This window comes from Mytilus californianus, unplaced genomic scaffold, assembly GCF_021869535.1.
Source record: "Mytilus californianus isolate M0D057914Y unplaced genomic scaffold, xbMytCali1.0.p SCAF_6, whole genome shotgun sequence".
Taxonomy (NCBI): Eukaryota; Metazoa; Mollusca; class Bivalvia; order Mytilida; family Mytilidae; genus Mytilus; species Mytilus californianus.
This window is the reverse complement of record NW_026262712.1, coordinates 69,213,278-69,235,536: the sequence shown is the minus strand read 5'-3', so window position 1 is coordinate 69,235,536 and position 22,259 is coordinate 69,213,278. Positions and strand designations below refer to the sequence as shown.

Below are 22,259 nucleotides of genomic sequence, written 5' to 3'. Positions count from 1 at the left end.
ACAAATCAATACATCTAAAAAAGAACATATGTCCTAGACGCGTACTTAGACATCCACACAACATAATGACACTTAGTATTAATTTGAGAGTACGCCCCTTACTGACAGCTAATTCAAAACAAATAACAAATGATGGAAAAATTCAAGCATCTACCATTAAAAGAGTGCACTTTACTTCTGAATCCGTACACTGTCCGTTACGGGACAATATGTACACTTTATAGATCATACAATCATATAGAGCTTTTTACTAAAAACAATCTAAATTCCAACACCCATAACAGTTTTGCATAATTTGATATTTTCTATTTCTAAATATTATATTGGATAGTATGTGTCAGTAATCAACAAACAAAAAGAATGATAGTGGACAGCTCTCTCTGATCTGTCTTAAAATGAGAGTTTCACTTAATAATTTAAAGATGTGCGTTTATTGATCGGTGTTTTAATATTATTCATATCACATAACCGTTGCTCGTCTCAAATACTTCTAGTAATGGGGAATCATTTCTCAAATATGTAATGCTACAACTACATTTACATTTAACGGTTAGTTCAATCATTGCATCAGCTGGAGTATATTAAGAAAAAATGATCATCCTTTAAATTTACACCTTAATGTTGAGGTACTTCCTTTAATACGTTATTTACAATGTATATGGTTTATAAAACACCGAAAATAGCCAAATAATGTCAGGGAAATTGTAAACAATAATTATTAATTGATATATCGATTGAAGCTAACGATCATTCCCCATTATGAGTAATAAGATCACTATTGACTTTTGACATGGGCCACATGTGGAGCCGGATCTACTCACCCTTCCGAAGCACCTGAGATCACCCCCAGTTTTTGGCGGAGTTCGTGTTTGTTAGTCTCTTGTTTTCAATATTGTGTCTTGTGTACTATTGTCTGTTTGCGTTTTTCTTTTTTAGCCATGGCGTTGTCAGTTTATTTTCGATTTATGAGTTTGACTGTTACTCTGGTATCTTTCACCCCTCTTTGATAGTAAAACAGCTCAGACTGGTTACAGCCTGTTGGATAAGGCCTATAAGATCGCCTCCGATCAAAGTAACAGCTTCATGTAAAAAATCCTATGTTTTTTAATATTGGCATATTTGACTAACGGTATATTAACTTTGGCGGAAGTTAAGGTTATACCATTTTCAGGCAAAATTGACCTTTCATCAAATATCTAGAGATGTTCTATTTGACCGTTGTATGAATAATGCTTATGAACTGTAATTTGAGTAAGTTTCAAATTTAAGATGCAATATGATTTATAGTCATTCCAGAAATGAATTGTCATTAACTTTGAAATCTAAGTCATACCTTAATACTATACTACAAAAGAAATATACAATTTATGAAGGACAACATTCCTTAAGTTGTCTTTCAAAATGTGTTTTTTGTGGGTTGCTTCTGCGACATTCTCCTTTCATGTTTTTCTTCTGCTAGTATATCCTTTGCAAATTGGCGTTCCTTCTTCAATGTATGTCTCCTGTCACCTATAACAGTCAGAAGATCTTGCATTGATATATTAATACGTATTTTGTAACATTAAAAGTGGTTATCGTGTTTTGAATATTCATCCAATCTTTCCATTTTGTGATAATTGTGATCATTATCACGATAAGAAAGTGTTCATGTGTTTTGCTTAGGCTGTTAGAACGAAGACTGGTTACAGAATATGGAAGGACACGTTTTTGTAAATTGATTGCAGAAATGTTTTAAAGTCAACGTCACGTGTTTTGTGACTTGCTTTTTCGATTTCATGAATTAAGCCTATTTCAACTGATTATTAAGTTGTACTGTGACACCACTGTTCAAGGTTAGGGGAGGGTTGGACGCCCGCTAAAATGTTTAAACCTGGTAAATTCTGCATGTGCCTGTCCGATGTCAGGAGTAATTGATATTCAGTCGTTTGTTGCTCTATATCATATTTTTTTTAGTTTTTTATTGTATACATAAATCAGGCCGTGACTTGTCTTGTTTGAATTGTTTTACATTTCGGGGTATTTTGAAGCTGATTATGCTCTATGGAATGTACTCATTGTTGAAGGTGGTATGGCGACCTATAATTGTTAAAATCTGTTTCATTTGACCATTTTTTGGGAGAGTTGTCTCATTGGCATCCATACCAAATCTTCTCATTTTGATTTCATTAGAGAGTGTTTGACAGACAATTCGCTAACAGGTAATATAGATCTGTTCAAGGTATTCCAGACTATTAAGTGGTTTTTATTTACCTGTACACATCAGCAATACACTAAATTGTCTAAAAAGTTACCTAAACAGTGCAACATCGTTTGCATGCGAATTGTCAAACCAATACTGAATTTAGAGTAGTCGAAAGTATACAAATTGAACGAAAGACTGAACAGGATTTCATCTATTTTCGTTCAGACATTTCAGATGATAATTGTCAAAATAACCGTTTCGGACTCAATTTTATTTACTTTAATATGCAATATAACTTCAGTTGATATATTAAAAAGCGCAATGTAAAAATCCGGAGATCAAAAGGCTTTGAAATCTTAACGAGTGTCCCTCTGAATAATGAAATCCAATTTTATACTTTATTCGTAATAATTGATATCTTGCATTGTTCTTCAATCAAATTAAATGAGAATTCCTATTATGGTCTTATTTAATGCATTGATAAAGCAGAAGTTCTGTTAAGTTGAAACAATATGGACAAGATTATGGTTGTTCCCGTTATGCAGAACTCAGTAATATAAGTGTTCTCCTAACTTAACCCATACTGTAGAAAGGTCGTTAGGAACACCAGTTATTGTAATGGTCAACAAAACTATAAAATCATGTTTTTTCAAATTATCGGTCATAAACATAAACGATACAAATTATCTTAAAATCACATGTTGTGCGCATACAAATCTTATATCACTGTCAAAAGGTCAATACTGCTATATGTTGACTACCATTACCCTCGTGCTTGATGATGATTATTCCAGTCTTCCTTCGTTTTTTAATTTCTAATAAATATACTATATCTGTCAAATTCAGATATATAAAAACATTCATATAATATCAATCCTAGGGACAAGGCACAACTCACCATTGAACACGACGGGTACCACATGTGGAGCAGGAATTACCTTTGTGTAGCACCTAAGATCCCTCCAAGTTTTTATGCGGTAGAGCCCTGTCTTTAGTTTGATATGTTGTGTTTTGTGTACTGATGTTTGTCTTTTTTCTTTTTGTAGCAATAACGTTGTCAGTTTATTTTCAACTGATCATGATGATGTGTTTGAATGTCTCGGTATCTTTCGCCTCTCTTTTAAGATAATTGCTCTTCGAAGTGAAGGTCAAAATGCAATAGTATAACTAAGAGTAGATACTTAGTGATTTGATTAGACATGATTTACTTTTATAGTAGGTTTTGATATTTGTTTTTATATCTGTTATATCAGAAACCTCACAGCAGTGATTTTACAAAAAAAAAAAAACCATAATATCACAAGTTCTAATGTGAGCACCTCAGATTAGATGATGTCAAATTTATAGAAAAAAAATATGCTGTCTAACTGCCTTTCTACTTAATACCATTATGTCTTGACAATGCATTAATCAACAAAAAGCTGGCAATGCCAAATACTCTGGTCCTACTCATTCTAACGTTACACTACTTCACGAATAAATAGGAAGCTATGGTTAGATTTGATCAAACATCAACTATTCGGCTCAATGTCGCCAAACCAATTCTGTAAAAATCGAAATAATATATAACATTTGAAATATATTCGCCGTTAGCAAGTAAACATATTATATATATCAGGATTGAAATGTAGTATTTGCGCCGGACGCGCGTTTCGTGCACAAAAACCAGTGAGAATGAGTCACGATCGAATAATAAAAACGCTTCAAAGGTCATCTAAAGTACGAAGTTGCAGAGTATTGGAGACCAAAATTCCTAAAAGTTTTCCCACATACAGCTAAGGTTATTCATTCCTAAGGTGGAAAGGTGGTACGACAGCGGATTTGATTGAACATAATGGCTTCAATTGGTTCTCCAAGCCGAAGTTGTAAAGTGTTTCCACGGTTTGCTTATATCCTGTTGGTCATTCTTAAGTTTTCTGTATAATGTCTAGGCGATTGCTGTCTATTAATCTTTTTCTCCGTTTTTTTTTTAACTGTCTGCTATCACGTATAATCAACTAAGTCGAGGGATGAACTATATGTTTGGTTAAAAGGTTAAAACGCCGACCTCCCAAAGGTTTTTTTTTTATTCCAATGTAAGTAAGTTTTTCTCCATTTAAAAATCAAAATATGAACATTCATCGTAATTTTGGTACGTATGTACTATCTTCTGTCTATCATACACAGTTGACTTTAAAATACAAATACAATTTTTTGATTTTTAATTTGTCATTGAACTTGAACTATGAACACTGTTGCTTAAATTTTAGATATTCTATTTAAGATTTCCAAAAGATAACATTATCATTTTACAAAATACCAAAGATTTTTTTAATGATAAAATAGGGGCCCGTATCAAAACACATTATTATTGATCTTCTTTTTAAATGTCGTTAGATATATCTGCTGCACGAAACATAGAAAAGAGTATAGTTGCGTTATTTGTACAATATTCATTTACATATGACAAATATAGATATATTTGTATAATTCCATTTAAATGTAATATCTTAATATGCTCTGACGTATTCAAGAGCTAGCATTAATCATGTTAATGTAAAACGAACGTATTTGAAAATTGTTGAAATTTCCATAAGCATTTAGTACGGTAAGTCTTTCAAAATAACACGAGAGATAAAATTGAATTAAAAAAAATATATATTATGATATTAATGAACTATGTGAAAAAAAACTTCTAACAAACCAATGTATAACTTAAATGATGATCTGGTCAGTTAATAAAGGATTGGATCATTGATTTTTTCTAGTCAATTTGCAGAGACTACTAAAAGGCAAAGAGAAAATAATTGAATCGATACAATGTGACAGTTTGTCAACTCACTATCGAATTGATTTCGCGGTATTAAATCCTCAGACACTAGAAACATGTTATTTGTACACATTGTGACTTAGCTTGGTGGATAATAGATTCATAGTAGGAGACGCTGTCCTAGTCTCAATTTCATCTTTTTTTTCCCTGTTTGACATAAGTGACATATGCATTTCAAATATAAGTACATTATGACCGAATTCGCTGACCCTATAAATTGTGTATCAATGAAATCAATAAAATACGATAATTACAATGCTTAAGACTTATAAAAGTATTTGCCTTGAAATGTTTTTTTTTTTTGTATCTGAATCAATATACAATGATACACTATCACTCGTGTTACACAAATGACCTAGTGCACTACTAATGGAGTTCACTTTTGAAAATACAATATATTGAAGAATTTGTTCTATAAGTTGGCTTTCGTTCACGGAGTAGCATTGCCTTGTTGCGTACTAACATGATATTTTAACTTGAGTTATACACATGTCCTTGCTACTTTAAATTTCCTCGATCCGGTTATCTGACCTTCAATGTATATTTCTCTTTTCAAAACACTCGTATGATAGGTAAGGGATATGTGATTTTATGACAGTAAAAATATGGACAGAAGTCTAAAGAATACCGTGATAAATAAAAACAATTATTTCTATCTATTTTTTTTACCTAAATTTTATTTGGTATTGAGTATATATGTAGGGGAAAATACTATTGTGAAGCTTGAATAGTCTTTGAATACCTAGTTAAAACTTGTTCGTTCGTCGAGTTACGTGATTACGTCATTTTATTGGAAATCTTTCTGTCAATAACTTTTGTTTGATATATTATTCAGATTCGCAATTTTACTAAACAGTTGAACAACACGATTCAAATGATTCCTTATAGAGGTATCGGACTTTTTAAGCCAACACTTATTTATTTGTAGTTTAACATTGTACATGTTCCTATAATAGTTGTATTGTCTAATGAAATATCATCAAATATTTGCATATCATAAATGCATTTAGCATCTGTTTTCTTTTGTCCGAAACCTCGATCATTTTGTAATTTATTTTTTGTACATACTGAAGATGCAGCTGTTTTTATACCTAGTGATGATTTGTTATATAAAGACGTTTTGAGGGTGCATTAAATTGCATTGTGTCTTTTATGTTTGCTACGAAAAGATGTCATACTTGCAATGATTTGAGATTTTCATTCGTTTTTACTGCAATACTAGTTATGAGGCCTTAAAATAATTATTGTCATTACAATATTGTTGTGTGTGTCGTTGCTATAGCGTTTTTATTTTGTTTCATGCAATATATTTAAATGAAGTAGATTTAAATTGACTGATAGGATCACTAACAAATGTATGTCTTTAAGTGTGGTTCTAAAGATTTTATAATCAGATAACACTTGAATTACAAGTCTTATGAAGGACGCCCGATAATTCTACAGTCAGGATATCAGGATAAATTACGTATTTTATTAATTATGCGTTCTTCTGATTTTTTAGTTGATAAATCTTTAATGTTTTGATAATTGAACATTGGATTAAATGTCCATTCGTTTTGTTACATTACTGTTGGTATTCTCAGGGGATAAAATGAAAAATGCCAAAATTTCAAAAGGCATGAAATGAAATAAATGCCAAAAATCACACACGCAATACCACATACAAAGTGTATAAACATTTAACTCAGAAACAGCATGATTTTTCATGAAATTTCATGATTTTTCCTTTATTTTTTTCACTTTCCGACAATGAATATAATATTTATATCAAATTCAAATATACATGTATGCATTCTTTTCAATGCAAATTGATCAACTGCGAATAAACTGGGTAGTCAGATAGTCAAGCTTTTTTTTTATACAAACATTTTACTATATGCATTGGTAAAATGTAGAAGAGAAACAAAAGCAGTAACAAATATCTTTTATTTATAGCATTTATTTCATTTAAACGTTGTTTTGAAGATTCTATCAACTTGTTATTTTTTTTTAAAGTGTTTCGCTGATTTGTAAAAGTCATCGGATAAATGTCACTGCCTATATACTTCTGTTTTTTTTTTAATTTACGATATTTTCACCAATATATTGCAAAAAACTGCCAGTCAGTACTGACTATGCATGTGGTCATTTTCTATAAGTTATTACTTAAATAAAAATTGTATCGAATCACGAAGGTTTTAGTACCCTTGAGTCTAAATAAATACACACACTATACCAGCTGTTTCTGAGTTAAATGTTTATACACTTTGTATGTGGTATTGCGTGTGTGATTTTTGGCTACATTCTTGCGTATTTGGAAAGCGAGACTGGCATTCATATTTATAATACAATATTTTTGAATTAAACAAACATAACATGGTAGCTCTTAGTATATGTATCATAAAAGACAAAGATTGAATTAGATCATTGATATAGAATTGTAAATGTGGTATGATTTCCCATTCAACAAATACTATAGCTATTACAAATGTAGCAATAATAGGTTTCCGCACACCAATGATTGATTATTTGATTAGTGTTTATCGCATTGCTCATTATCACTTTTGGTTATTTCGAGGTAATCAGCTAGCATGTAACGGATACGACAGGTATCAGATGTCTTTCACAAAACAGCAAAACACTTTCAATAAAACAGTGACCGGATAGAACCACTTTTATTCAGTGTTAAAACTGACAGTCCTAGTCAATTAAGATTCAAGACTCGAACTGACAACCTCAGTGTTGAAAGGCTAGTGATATAATAGCTTGATTACTTACACAAATGGTTACACAATGCCTCTAACAACAATGAGAACTACCTATATCGTAAAGTCAGCTGTAAATGGTATCGACATGAAGATCGTGAAACAAATTTAAAACGACAAATTTAACGGCGTAAGGCAAATTTAAGCAAAAACAAAATGGAAAAAATGAATCAACACCACAATCATTGAATAAAGGGTTTCTGAAATGAGAAAGACACATGTTGCGCAGTTATAAACGTGTGTGTAAGCTCTCTTGTCACCTTAACTGGGACAGTGGTCTAACAACACACCATATATGTAAGCACAAACCGTCAAAATCTGTTGCAAATGGCTTGTCGGAATTGGAAGAAAATATCCAACGTAAAAAATACAAACGACCCACCGATATTAGGAGTACTTGCAGTTATTGTACAACTGATACATATATCATGTATTCTCATATAAAACTAAATCAATAAAGTGAATACACTACCAATCGATTTTATGTAAATACGTCATCATCAGTCTCTAAAACAAATGTTTTTGTGCAAGGCTAACAGCATCAACAGGATATGAAATTAAGACTACTCATAACTGTTCATATATAGTAATCATCTTTTTTTAGTAATATTTAGATAATTTGCTTGCATTGAATTTGGTACTGTTCAGTTGCTTTTCCTTGTTGAAGAATATAGACAAAATTAGACTACTTTAAGGTAAACATTTAAATTGTAATTCCTTAATTGAATGCAAGCCAATTGTCTGAAATGTTCTTAATTACATTGGATAAATGGTTCATTCAAATCTGATTACAGATTAATTTTGATGCAACACGTATTTGTATAGGGCCTTACACTGTTATAAAAAAAGGAAATAATCGGATTCGTAACTTGATGAGCATAGAACGGGTGCCATATTTAAAAAGCAGCATATGTAAACCGTTCTGAAGCAATTGATTTCACCCCGTATTTTTTTAATTTTTTTACTGTTTGTACTTTCATGTCATGATATTGTCAGTTTTTGTTTTTCGATAAATAGTTTAATGTACTTTTGGTATCTTTCGCCTCTCTTTTACAGGGGCTGTGATAAAATGATTTAACGAGATCATGTTCTCAATAACAACATGCATGTACGATTCGGTTATCAATTGATCGAAATGTTGTAGGCATTCATATATACATGTACGTGTGACCCTATAATTGTAGACTTGTTCTTATACTGTATTGATTACGGCAAATTACTTTTGAATAATCATGGGATGAATAATTCAACAGAATATTGGTCTCCCGAACTCTCGTCATTATGAGAAAATGCGATTCCTCAAACCAACATTTGCAATAAATTTTAAGACTTAACATCGTTTTTTGCTTACTCTTATTCCTGACTTTGTTATAATTCAGAATATTACTAACAGTGTATCGGGATTTTTTTGCTTAAAACTGTTTCAGCATGGGTCCCTTTTCAAAAGTCTTTAAATTAGCTGTTACCTTCGTTTCGCAAGGTAATCTTGAATATGTTTGTTACGTTTATATGCTATAATAGACTCTTTGGTAAAAACTTCACTGCATTGTATGTCTCTTTGATAGTTCAAATGTTTTCATATGATTAATTTTAATAAAGTTTTTCACCTTTTGATTATATTTTGTAATATTGATTATATCTTGTAATAAGAGGAAGTGGGTATTTTTCTTGTTCTATTGGTCTTTTAATAATAACGACGATTTTCTGTTATATTGTATTTCTAATATGTTTTTGAAAACATTTGGCGACAAATTGAAGGACTAACGAATTCTGTCCCCTAGTTGTTTTAAGCTTACAATAAATTCAGAACATATATGCTAATGAGATATGAACGCATAAAATGTGCACACAACTCTGAGTTATCAATTTCAAATTTCCAATGTGTGTTTTTCAGTTTATTTCGGTTCATAGCAGTGTGTCTTTTTTTTTTAAATCTCAGTGTGTAATGTTCAATTCCGGTGTGCGTTATCGATTTATGTAAACTGAGTTCGTTTTTTATGAATTCCTAGTGTGTAATTTCAAGTTCTCAGTGTGTGTTTTTCCGTTTCTTTTATATCAGTGTGTCTATTTTGAAATTCTCAGTGTGTTTTTAGGTTTTGTCATCTCGTTGTGTTTTTTTAAATTCTCAGTGCGTAATTTTTTCGAAAAATAAATTTAACATATTTTTGATAAAAACGGCTTGCCATAACGCCAGAGGCTCCTGACTTTGGACAGACGCAAAAAATGCGACGGGGTTAAACATGTTTTTGAGATATCAAACCTCCCCCTGTACCTCTAGGCAATTTAGAAAAAGCAAACACAAAGCAATACGCACAGTAAAACCTTTTTTTTAAAAGAAGTCCGAGTCAGATGTCAAAATAGGTAACAAAAAAAAAAAAACAACTAAACAAAATGAAAATGATCAATAAATTAACAAAGGACTACTAGCAGTTACTGACATGCCAGCTCCAAACCTAAATTAAACTGATTGACAGATTTTGTCTTCATCATATGCAAATCAAGCATAATCTCTCCCGTTAGGGGTTTAGTATCATACCATCATAAAATATATGAAAAGAACATAACCCGTATCATGCCAACAAATGGTTTTAGAATAATTGTGTTTATTTCCGATTTAAAGAGAATCAATATTAAAGCCAAATATCCCATCTTTAATGACCTGACAACAGGATCGTAACTTTAACCCTTTATTAAAATCTGTTTAAAGGTTTTGTTAGCGTTTGAGGTGAATGCCGACATTTTTGTGCTTTGTAAAGAATATAAACATACTAAATTGGATGTGAAAAACCTTAAAGTAAAAGATGTCTGTATGTTGATTTATATTTCCGAATGATGTCCTTGAAACGATGATAAAAATGTTTGTTTTCTTTTCCTCTGTGATGTTGATGCTAGTCTATGTTTTCGCGTTGTATTCACTCCATATTAATCAAATTCGACAGTTGAACTTAAAAATTAAATTTGAAGAGATCATACAGTTTCAAAGACAAATCTCTGTTGCATAAAACTATGTGTTTTGAATAGGTAGTTGAATAAAAAAAATACATGTTTAAAAAGAAACTAATAGAGTTGCACTTATCGTAATCAAGATACATATGTACTTAATTTTGTCTATTATACACAACAAACAATCAAAACAAAATTTTTGGTTTTTCATTTTGTCAGTGTACTTTAATCATCTACGCGTTTTGTTATTTTCTAGACCATGTAATTACGATATCCAAAAGATAACATTTCTTTTCACAAACTACAAATGATTTTTTTTCTAGCGATAGAATATTAATACAGGTCTTATTGATATTCTGTTTAAATGTCGACGAATGTAATCGCTGCATAAAACAAATGAAAAGAGTTGTGTAAAATTTTTCTTGATTTTTCAATACTATATTGATTGGTATATCTATTTTTGGAGATTCCATTTTAATGTAATGTTTTTTGTCCTGACATGTTCAAGGATTTTCCTCAATGTAAAACGAAAAGATTTGAAAGTTGTGGAAATTTCTGCAAGCAGTTTGTTAGGTAAGACTATTCAGTTTATTAGAGAAAATCAGATTGTATTGCATTAATTCTAAACGTAGTGAACCTAAAAATTTATCCACTGACAAACCAGTTTTGATCTTTATTTTATGATACACTCCCAAAAAGCTAAGCAATTCGTGTTGAAGTTATTTCAGTTTTGTTAAATTTTAGAACCTCCTGAAAATATAAAGAACACCCATTTTGCAAAGTCTGTTAATTTCTCTTTCATATTTATTTATGATGTTCTGTCACTAAAAAATACACATGAAAATGAATGCTTACACGCATGCATCTTATTGACATTGAAGATACTTACGAAATAGAAGTCTGGTTAATATTTTGATATTTTCTGGATGAACGACTTCAAATAAGAATCCCAGATTAACGTTATGATTTTTACTTTCCAATTAAAACCTTCCCTTTACCCACCAAAAACATACCCTCTGTAAGCGTACGGTGTTAACATATCTCATTTAAATAAAAGACATTGCATGTTACCTCTATACAGACTTTAATAATATGAGTGTTATCTTTTCACGAAAACTGTTCTTACAAATGATGATGAGCCACTGAACTCGACGCTGCAAAAGGTTTATGGTCACCATCATGAATTACTGAACCGATACTTAGTGTTAGTGGCTGCCAGATCCAAATTATTGTCACATCAACATTTTATGTCTTTTTACGTTGCTTGCCCATTTTTGTCCATCAAACACATCAAAACGAATGGAAAACAACTGTCATATTCCTGACTTGGAACAGGCATTTTCTTATGAAAAAAATATGTGAATTAATTTTGGTTCCATAGCTAGCTAAACCTGTCACTTGTATGACAGTTGCATCAAATTCCATTATATTGACGAAGCTGCGTTAAAAAAAACAAACAGACAAAATAGGTAAACATGTAAAAAATAGGGGTATACATTTGTAGCGGTCAACATTGTGTTATAATCTTAACAACTATATAAAAAAATAAGATATGCCAAACAAAGAAAAATCAAAAAGACATATTGACAAATCACATTTCATTAATTTTCTTCAATTTTTTTTTAAACTGATTTGCTGCATTTTAAAAATAAGGTATCAATAACTTTATCAGCTACTCAGTTTACACGTATTTGTCATTCATTCCTTTTAATTGTGAATAATAATTGGTGGTACTTATCTGTCTAAAATTGATAACGTTTTCAATGGATTACGATAGATTAACGGGGATGCTGTTCTGTTTGAGTGATTAACCTTACGAAAAGAAGGAACACTTTAAAGTTTAAAAGGACTTATCATCAGTTTGATTTATAACAACTTGGGCGTGGTTAATTAGTTTGACGTAGCTTAATTATATCTTAAAATAACCTTAATGACCGCAGTCTATTTGACTGGTATTAAAATTATTTGAAATGGATAACAAATAAATTGAAAAACGGTTTTATTTTCTGTCAATCAAATTTAAATATTCGGTAATCTTTTTCAAATAGGGTAAATACCTGTTTTGCCGATCAATCTAAATTCTGGTTAAATTTTAGTACATCAAACACCAAATGGATTTAGTGCAAGGACATCATTAACAGTCAAAGAAAAACAAAACATAATATTGTGCTATGCCAAAATATAGGTATCGACATATTATACATTTTATAGTTCGTGAATGTGCATATGTGTTTGCAAATAATATATAGTATGATTTGAATTAACTGATAACAAAATAAATATTCAAAGATTCAATTACAGTGTTGAATTGCATTCGTTAGCTCTATTTAGATACATTTCTAAATTTCTTATGAAATGTATTAATATTCAAATATTTATTTAAGTAGGAATCAAGTGACTTTTTGTGAGATTTCTCCCGATTTTATCATAGGATGAAAAAGCATCTTTAATAACCTGACGAATCTCTTCCCACTTTAATTCTGATTGTGAACGATATTTTGGTCCTTTTTTCAGAAACCTCTTAGTATCATTCAAATATAATGAATTAACTGTGCAAAATGATATATTTCAGGAAAAGTCATATGAACAATGCCACAGTATCGGTGACTGTATGTTACATTAGACCCTATAAACAGAGACTTGCATAATGGCATTCAAACCAGGACTAGCGAATGTGCTAAATCTAAAGGTATATTCTAGACAGAGTAAAACACATTGTCATAATTCGTCTATACTAAAGTATGAGCAGGATGAATGTGATCAAAATCCACGTTTGAAACAACTATTACTCAAGGTTCTATAACAGTTTATAATATTTTACATTTATCATTTTCATTAACGGAATTTTTCACATATATTTAGTTTTTTTCTTGTCCTGTTGTACCAGCTTTTTTCATATATAATGACTTAGTGATCCAAAATTTAAAATGTACATCATACATAATTTCAATTATCTAATACTGATAAATGGATGACAAAAAATGATATGGTGAAGGGATATACTAACAGCTCCATGATGAACATCTGCCATCACGTGTAATTTGTATCAAACCTGTCACCTTTGTATATCAGATGACCCTTTCAAAGAAGTCTTTCATAACAAGATATTTAATTCTCTTTTAGCCTACCAGTTCCTTAAGATATACGAAATATTTCCCAAACAATTCAGAGTATGCAAGCAAAGTGTATCCGGTAAGTTTGTTATAAATACAATGAAAAAGGAGATTGTAATAATTTACAATTACATAAGCTAAGATACAAACTTAAATATATGTCATAACACATCAATGGTCACCAATGATCTTGACCTTTGGACTTCCTCTGAATTCAGGTCTCATACATATTTGCTTTTCAAATATTTGGCCATGAGTGTTCCTGATTTTGGTAAAATAAAAACGCATTTCTGTTTCAATGATATAGGCACTGTGAATGTAAATATCTATTACACAATTGAAAAAAAAAGTTATTAAATTATGAAATAAGAATTATATAAGGATTGGAATATGATCTACATGACAAGCCAAATTCAATAAAATAATGAAGTTCTGCATATCCTTCCATCCCCTCCACCCTACGCCTATACTTGAGCAGCAGATTTTACCTTAAAATTTGTAAGTCATTTTATTCTCTACTCATATCATGGTAACTAGATTTGGAAAACATTTGGGAAACTCAGAAGTCTCATGAAAATGTTTGTGAACCCAAAGCTTAATTCGTATAGCTCATTATTTCAAATAAATATAATTTTAGTGAATGATATACATTGTTAGACCCACGAGTTACTTACAATATATATGTGTTCTTGTTACACTGTTTTATAAGAATGTGTTTATATTTTGGTCAGGATTATTCGCATAGATTTTTAAAGACTTCATTTATACATGAAATCCTGTCATCAATATCAGTCCACTCGTATCGTTATAATTATTATCATGATTGTTATCAGTAAACATTTAAAACATATTTAAGACAATTTAGACATAAGATTAAATCTTAATTTATAAATATTGAGTAAAATCATGAGACGGCCGCCATATTTTTCAGATAACAACAAACAAAATGTCGACAACATTCAAGTTTAATTTGACAGGCAAATTGAAAAGTGTTATTTTTGCTTCAATAGATATAAGATGATGTAGTATGAGTGCCAATGAGACTACTCTCCGTCCAAGTAACAATTCATAAAAGTAAACCATTTTCAGGCCAAAGTACGGTCTTCAACACGAAGCCGGGGCTCACACCGAACAGCAAGCTATAAAAGGCCCCAAAAATTACTAGTGTAAAACCATTCAAACGGGAAAGCTAACGGTCTAATCTATATAAAAGATTTATGCTGATAATTACCGAACAAGTTTTTGCCTACAAGCAGCATATTACAAACCAGCTGATTTTTCTACGCGCAATCTGCCAGGTAATAAAAGGGTTCATTCTCCTTTAAGGAATAATAAAACATACAGTATTATCATTCCGTTATATTAACTTTGTGTTCTTTACAGTCATACATATTATGTTGCTTTTTTTGTCTTATCAATGAAAAATCCTTTCGGTGAAACAACAAACATGAAAGAATAATGAGAATTTTAAAACAAACTACTTCGTGATTTATTGATCATTATTCTACTTAAAAAGGAAAAGAAGAGGAGACTCAAGGTAAAGATTTACACTTCTATATAAAGATTTAAGCAATATACTGTAGTGTGAACATGGTGAAGGTAATGGCATCCGACAGCATTACTTACCGACAAATTACAACCAGTATATTGAAGAAGCCTATATCTCACACCCAATAACCTTTATATTATACTTACTTTTTTCAAAATATCTCTTGTTGATACAGTGACCATTATGCCATTTAGGTAACTTTGAACATTTAATGCTGGTTTTATTATGAAGATAAATATGAGTGCAGCGACCGCGTAGTGCTGAGAGAGAGAGAGAGAGAGAGAGAGAGAGAGAGAGAGAGAGAGAGAGGGAGAGGGAGGGAGACATATCTGCGACCGCTAGCAGCAAAAAACGTAAACTATTCTACTTGATATCAGGTTCAATTATCTTCCTTATCGTAGCAAGCTTCTAAATCAATCTGATAAGAAATCTGGTTTCTCCTATCAATACTTCCCTGACAACCAAAAAATACTTGTAAACGACAAAATTTGTTTGTAGCATAAACAAAAATTGCTACAAATAATTATGTTATTGAATGTAAAAACAAATTTAATAAAATTGAGAATGGAAATGGGGAATGTGTCAAAGAGACAACAACCCGACCAAAGAACAGATAACAGCCGAAGGCCACCAATGGGTCTTCAATGTAGCGAGAAATTCCAGCACCCGGAGGCGTTCCCGCACCCGGAGACGTTGTTGGTCATTTTGTAGGACTGCTGCAGACCTATTGACATGTCTGCTACTGACCAGACCTGAGGATTTTTCATATTAGAAATGAGCTTTTATTATGTAAACAATAATAACATTGTTCTATTTTCCCCAGTATAGCAAATTACTATACTCGCAAGACTCTATTAGATATTATACACATTAACAATTTTATATTCTTATATACATAAAATAATGACTATAAAATGACACACTTGTGATCGGCAAATATACATGCATTTAACATAAAAGAAAGAGAAGTTTTGTTTGAAATAGAGGCGGATAGAAGGTTATCTAACGCATCGGAAAATATTTTATATATGATGGGATATTAACATCATTGTTTACATTGTTCGTTCCCAATGTTTTACAGTGTCTTCCTAAATATAACTTTATGCAATTTACATATATTTTTTATCGTAATTCACCTTGTTTGCCATCGATTTACGATTCTGTTTTTGACAAAGTGTTTAAACAAAAATTGTACAGTGTCCGGCTATATAAGGTGTTGTATAATTATAAACCATCTCGCCAATTTTGATAGATTTATCTTCACCGATTATAAATGATATCTCGGACGTCCGAACAAATATACTCGTTCTGAACATGAATGAAATATTTGCCCCTTAACGTTTAGCTACCAACAAAATAAATCAACCAACATTCTACATTAACAGTATACTTTTCTCAGAGGAGAACTGTACATACCTTTCATTATGAAGTACAAATTAAATCAATCATGTAAGTTTTGGATGATTCAGTCAAATAGTTTTGTTTTACAAAACTGAACTACTGACTTTTTTGTCGACTGTTAAATATTATGAATACAGAGAGGAAGAGATTTTGCTTATTGTTGAATGCCATAAAGTTACCCATATTTGTTAATTTTTGTGTCATTTGGTCTCTTTTTAAATTGTTGTCTCATTAGCAATCACACCACATATTCTTTGTTATAGATAATAAGTCAGAAAAAAATGAGAGTGCAACTTGACTTATTGATGTGAAAATTGAATAGTAAAATTGCTATATAATGAATATTTTTTAAAGTTGATTTTTATGTTCTGTCAAACTTTGATTAAACATGAATACTAAAACTTCGTAAGTATTGCTTTTGCCCTTATTTGTTTTTGTCAAAATCGACTACCGGTGATGTGTGAAGGAAACTTAATAAACTGTATTTTTATCAGTCTTGATATTGTCAATCGTCTTTTTCTTAGGTTCATTTCATTGTCTAAAGCATTGTGTGTTTTATAGCACCGAGACGCTGAAACTCAAACAGAAGAAGATATTATCATGTCAACTCGTAAAAACAACGAAATCGTACATGAAAACTTTAATCGTAAAGAGGAAACAAGGGACCAATCGGTAATAGCACTTTTCCTATTTTTAAAGACACAACAGATAAACAGATTCAGAAATTTGAATGAATGATGTTACAATGTATAGCAAAAATGGCGGATCGTGCCTTTTTGAACGTTAGCAAGGTAAACGATAACTGCAACATATGAACAAGGACAAAAAACCAAAACAAAATAAAAAAATCGCATAGATCAAGCCTTTTCAAAACGTTTAGTCCACGAATGTTGAGTGTTATTATGTGTTCATGCATCGTCAGTTGAAGTAAACACTTATCTTTTCAACATTAAATGGGTTTTTATAAATATTATCAGTGCCAACAGCGTGAAGAAGGAAGCGCATTTTGATATGTGGTAGCGAATTCCCTGTTTATTATCTTTATGAATAACAGAAAAAGAATTGGTTCATGTCGTCCAATTCTTTGGCTGTATTATCTCCAAACATTAACAATTAACAACTGGTATTGTGCTAAACATATTCTAAATATCCATTAAATTCTTGGTCGATGTTATGAATACTATGAAGAAAATACCAAATGTAATAAGACAGAACAACTCTAAAAAAATTCTCTATTTCAGAAAGTTTGTTTCTTGATTTTCGTAGTACTAAAGTATGAGATTATTACCCATGAGGATAAAATGTCAAACATGTAACACTCTTTATTGATACCTCACTTGTATTTTTATTATTCAGTGCAGTGTTTTACAGACTGCTTGTCTCTTTTTTTTGTTGAATTTCATTTCGTATATTTTTCAACGTTCTTCCATATTCCATATGTGGAGCAGACGTTGCTTACCTTATCTGACGCACTTATGTAACATGAAGTGTTTGATGTTTGTTGGTTATCTTGTTGCTTAGTCTTTTGTGATAATCCCGGACTTGTATTTCCTATCATGATTTCCTTGACACAGGGTTGCTGCTCACAAGGAAACAGCTATTAAACCAAGAGTTCCAAAATGGTGAAGTTGAAATCATCACTTCGTAAATGTTACGGACACCATCACGAGTTGGTTGACCGTTACTGAATAACCGTTTCACAGATGATATCGGATATGTTCCTTATGTCATAATACAATCCCCCTCCCTTTTCACGAATGTGAACTACAGAATTAGACTATTTACCGGATTTGTAATAACATACGCAACACGACGGGTGCTACATGTGGAGCAGGATCTGCTTACCCTTCCGGAGCACTCGAGGTCACCCCAAGTTTTGGTTCGGTTAGTGTTGCTTAGTCTTTAGTTTTCTATGTTGTATCTTGTGTACTACTAAGTGTCGGTTTGTTTTTTTCTGTTTTAGCCATGGTGTTGTCAGTTTATTTTCGATCAATGAGCTTGATTGTGTCTTTGGTATCTTTCGCACCTCCTTGTGTTGTATGTAGTGATTTTGATTGTTGATCTTTTATTCGTACTTTGGTGTTATGTTGAAATATTCTAATCAATATTGAACAGGATTTGCTCTCCATCTTGAAACACTGATATCAACTCCGATTTGGCTGTGGTAGTGCTGTCTTGTCTTGCCTTCCTTAAGATGTATTTTTGAAGATTACCGTTTAACTGATTACACATACGTTTCAGCATCAAGGCGAAAAAATGTAAACTCTTAATGATATATCAGACATTATTACAAGACAAACATCGCTAGAATTGTCTTTGGATACTCATCATCACTTTATCATTATTCATGTCATTATTTAATTAAGACTTATTATTCAATTTGAACAGCACTTAGAGATTTCATTATCTAGGTCATTATCTAAGGTTACTGATTGGTATGCAAAACAGTTCGATAATATTTGCATAGTTTTAATAGTAATGCCGGTAGAACTTTTGAAATACGAAATATCATATATTATAATATGAAATGCAGAATATTTATTGAAAAAAAACATGATAAAAAACCAATATACAGATAGAATGAGACAGGCTTTAAAAAGAATCAATAAAATCCGTGTCACTGTCAGGATGTGTATCCTATGCCTGACCACTTCATTTTTTTCAACGTCATATAGCCATGTTATTGAGATCACATTAAAAACTAACCAATATCACACATATAGAACTCCAACGTGACCGGGAAAACTATATTATATATCGCAATCATAAACCTAAAATAATGTGTATGTTCTAGCATCCAAAAGCTAGTCAAACAGAAAGAGTCGATGTCTTACAATCCTACACACAAACAGACAACACATACGACGTTGTCGAAATAGCAATTCAGACGGAGGAAGTGGACGTTCAAGATAGTTCAAAGGTAACCAAAACTATGTGTATGCTCGTAAGATATATTGATTATATATATTCATTAAGCAAATATTCAATGCGTTTGTGTCGTGTTCTTCGTAATAATTGTTAAGGAATCATATGATCACCTTTTAATCGTGCAAAATCTGATATTTGTACACTTTTTTTTGTTTGCTGATTGATAAATTAAAAGTTCAATACATCGTTTTCTACATAAAAAAATGCCTGTACCAAGTCAGATAGACATAAAATTCGGGTTTGTTTCGCGTTTTGAAAATACGGCAGGTTTTTTTTACAAATTTTTGAAGTATATATAGAATTACAATTGATTACATTAACGATCAGATACCAGATATATCACGATCCGATCGTAATGCTTGACCACCGTTAGGTATTCTTTCATGATCAATTTTCTTGATAAACCGAATGCCAACCGTGAAGGTTGTTTCACTGCGAATCAAATTGCAGTAAGCGTATTTGGTATTGTTCTGGATCAATTAAAAAAAACAAAAGGGACTTTGAAATAATATTTTTTTATGTTTGGTGTGAGGATATCGTATTTCTCATGTTTTTAGTTACTTTCATGTACTGTTTTGCTTATTAAGCGATTTCATTCAAACTTCTTCCACTTTTACTTATTTCAATGATTAGTTGTTTAGTTTCCACTTCACTTTAGGATTCCGACATTTTGACAAACTTACTACTTATATATGTTTTGTTGACTGTTGATTCTTAATAAGAATTAAAAGTATTATTTTATGCAATTCGATGTCGGCCATGTCATATTGGTAGGGTAAGTTAAGCATGTGACAAAATGTAATATGTGTGTCACTGCTTAATGTTCTCTAAATGATAAGATGTAAATGCAACAGCCCAATGTGAGGAAACACAAAACAAAACAAAAAAGTTTCAAAGCGTTTGACTCTTCAGATGTATAATATGCACAAAATCAATTTATCAAGTCTCGATCTAGTCATTATTGTTTTTTTTTCAATTCGAAAAATGTGTTGTGAACGTTGTATCAACATTGGGACATCCTTTTTTTAATCACAAACAGAAATCCTTTTTTTTATAGTTAATTGGGTTTTACTATCATGAATATTAGAAATCATTTAACCATATCAAACAATTATATTTCCTTACTTTTATTTAAGAGCGTATATGATAAAACACAACAGAATCCAACTTTTGAGGTAAGCTGTTTTCATATGATTATCAACACCTGTAACATTTCTCAATGGAATTTGATTTTTTGTTCTTCAATACATTGCATATTGTTTTACTTGATGTAAAAGGGTTTCGTGATGCAGAAACATTGAGAAAGCAACTGCGGTGATAATATTTGTCAACAGTTTTCGAGTATGTTCGTACTTTGTTATATTCATCGGTTATGTATATCAATTTCTCTGCATTCGAATTAAGTAGTAAAATAATATTTTCTGATCATATTGACATAAGTACATTGATCTTTCTCTTCAATCTGTGCCAAAAAAACTGACCTGAAAGTATGTGCTCTGAAAAGAATAAAATGTTGTGCTACAATAATGACACCCGACGTGTTATAAATGATAAAATACATTAAAGTGTTATATTTAATCGTAAGTTATCACAAACAAGAAGATAGATATATGTCTCGTAACTTATCTCAAATTGTTACATATAGACTTGTTTTAGCTCAAACATGAGTGAATGTGCATTCTTGAAATAAAAAGAGAAATTATTATGTCATGATAAGGAATACTAAATAATCTTAAAAGAGACAACACGAAGAACAAATTTAAAAGCGGTGAAATCGACCAAATGGTAATAACAATAAATAAAAAAAAAATACCAAAAAAAAACACATAATTAGTTGTTTACGGGTGAAAGGCGCGTATCTAGAATAATCTTTATTAGGAAAACTCAAACTTGAACATAATATTATATGACTTACAATCGGCATTTCTATAGAAATCAGTTCTTTCTGCATATGAATGTTGCGTTATACGTTTGAATAATGGCATCAGTATTTATTATCGAGGGCATATTACAAACGTCTTCATAATCATGGATAATGGCGATAGTTATTCTTTTGAAGGCTGAATGTTCTTTAAAAAGGGGCATTTATCTCTTTACTTACTAATAATTTATTCAATTTAGAACGAAATCCAACAGACAAGTGGAAGACACGTAAGCTAACCTTGAACTGTATATCTAAATCTACTATCATACTATTATTAATCATTGTTACCGAATCTACATTGTAACTACAATTGATTTATGTGAAAGGACAAAACATTCCGTGAAAAACATTGAGTCAGATGAGCATTCAGAAACTATATTTTTGTCTGTCCTACCTCTTATTTATCAGAATGATTATATAGCTAGTTAAAAAAGTAGAGTTAAAATTATTCATTAATTTGGTATCGGATCAAAAATACCTTTACTGCAATGTTGTCCTTATTTAGTATATTTTACTAACAATAATAATAATCCCCAAGGGTGACTGGGGAATAGAAGTATGGTCATCATTGGTCTTCCTCCAACCGGCGGTAAAACCCTCGTCAAAGTGGGGCGTCCGTTTGGCTGTGCGGGATGTACAAATTTGCAGCCACGTCCGGTCAGAATG

At 31.3% G+C, this 22,259-nt stretch overlaps 1 protein-coding gene across 1 annotated transcript in view; it reads left to right on the top strand.

Moving 5' to 3' along the window:
- The first annotated feature begins 11,183 nt into the window (after positions 1 to 11,183).
- Positions 11,184 to 22,259, top strand: part of LOC127706587 (uncharacterized) — a 32,767-nt gene continuing 21,691 nt past the window's right edge. The window contains exons 1-8 of the mRNA XM_052211244.1: positions 11,184 to 11,251; positions 13,251 to 13,367; positions 13,802 to 13,870; positions 15,308 to 15,328; positions 17,303 to 17,413; positions 19,536 to 19,661; positions 20,806 to 20,844; positions 21,791 to 21,820. Of these exons, the coding sequence (XP_052067204.1) occupies positions 13,326 to 13,367; positions 13,802 to 13,870; positions 15,308 to 15,328; positions 17,303 to 17,413; positions 19,536 to 19,661; positions 20,806 to 20,844; positions 21,791 to 21,820 (438 nt within the window). The 5' untranslated portion in view covers positions 11,184 to 11,251; positions 13,251 to 13,325. The remainder of the gene's footprint in view (positions 11,252 to 13,250; positions 13,368 to 13,801; positions 13,871 to 15,307; positions 15,329 to 17,302; positions 17,414 to 19,535; positions 19,662 to 20,805; positions 20,845 to 21,790; positions 21,821 to 22,259) is intronic.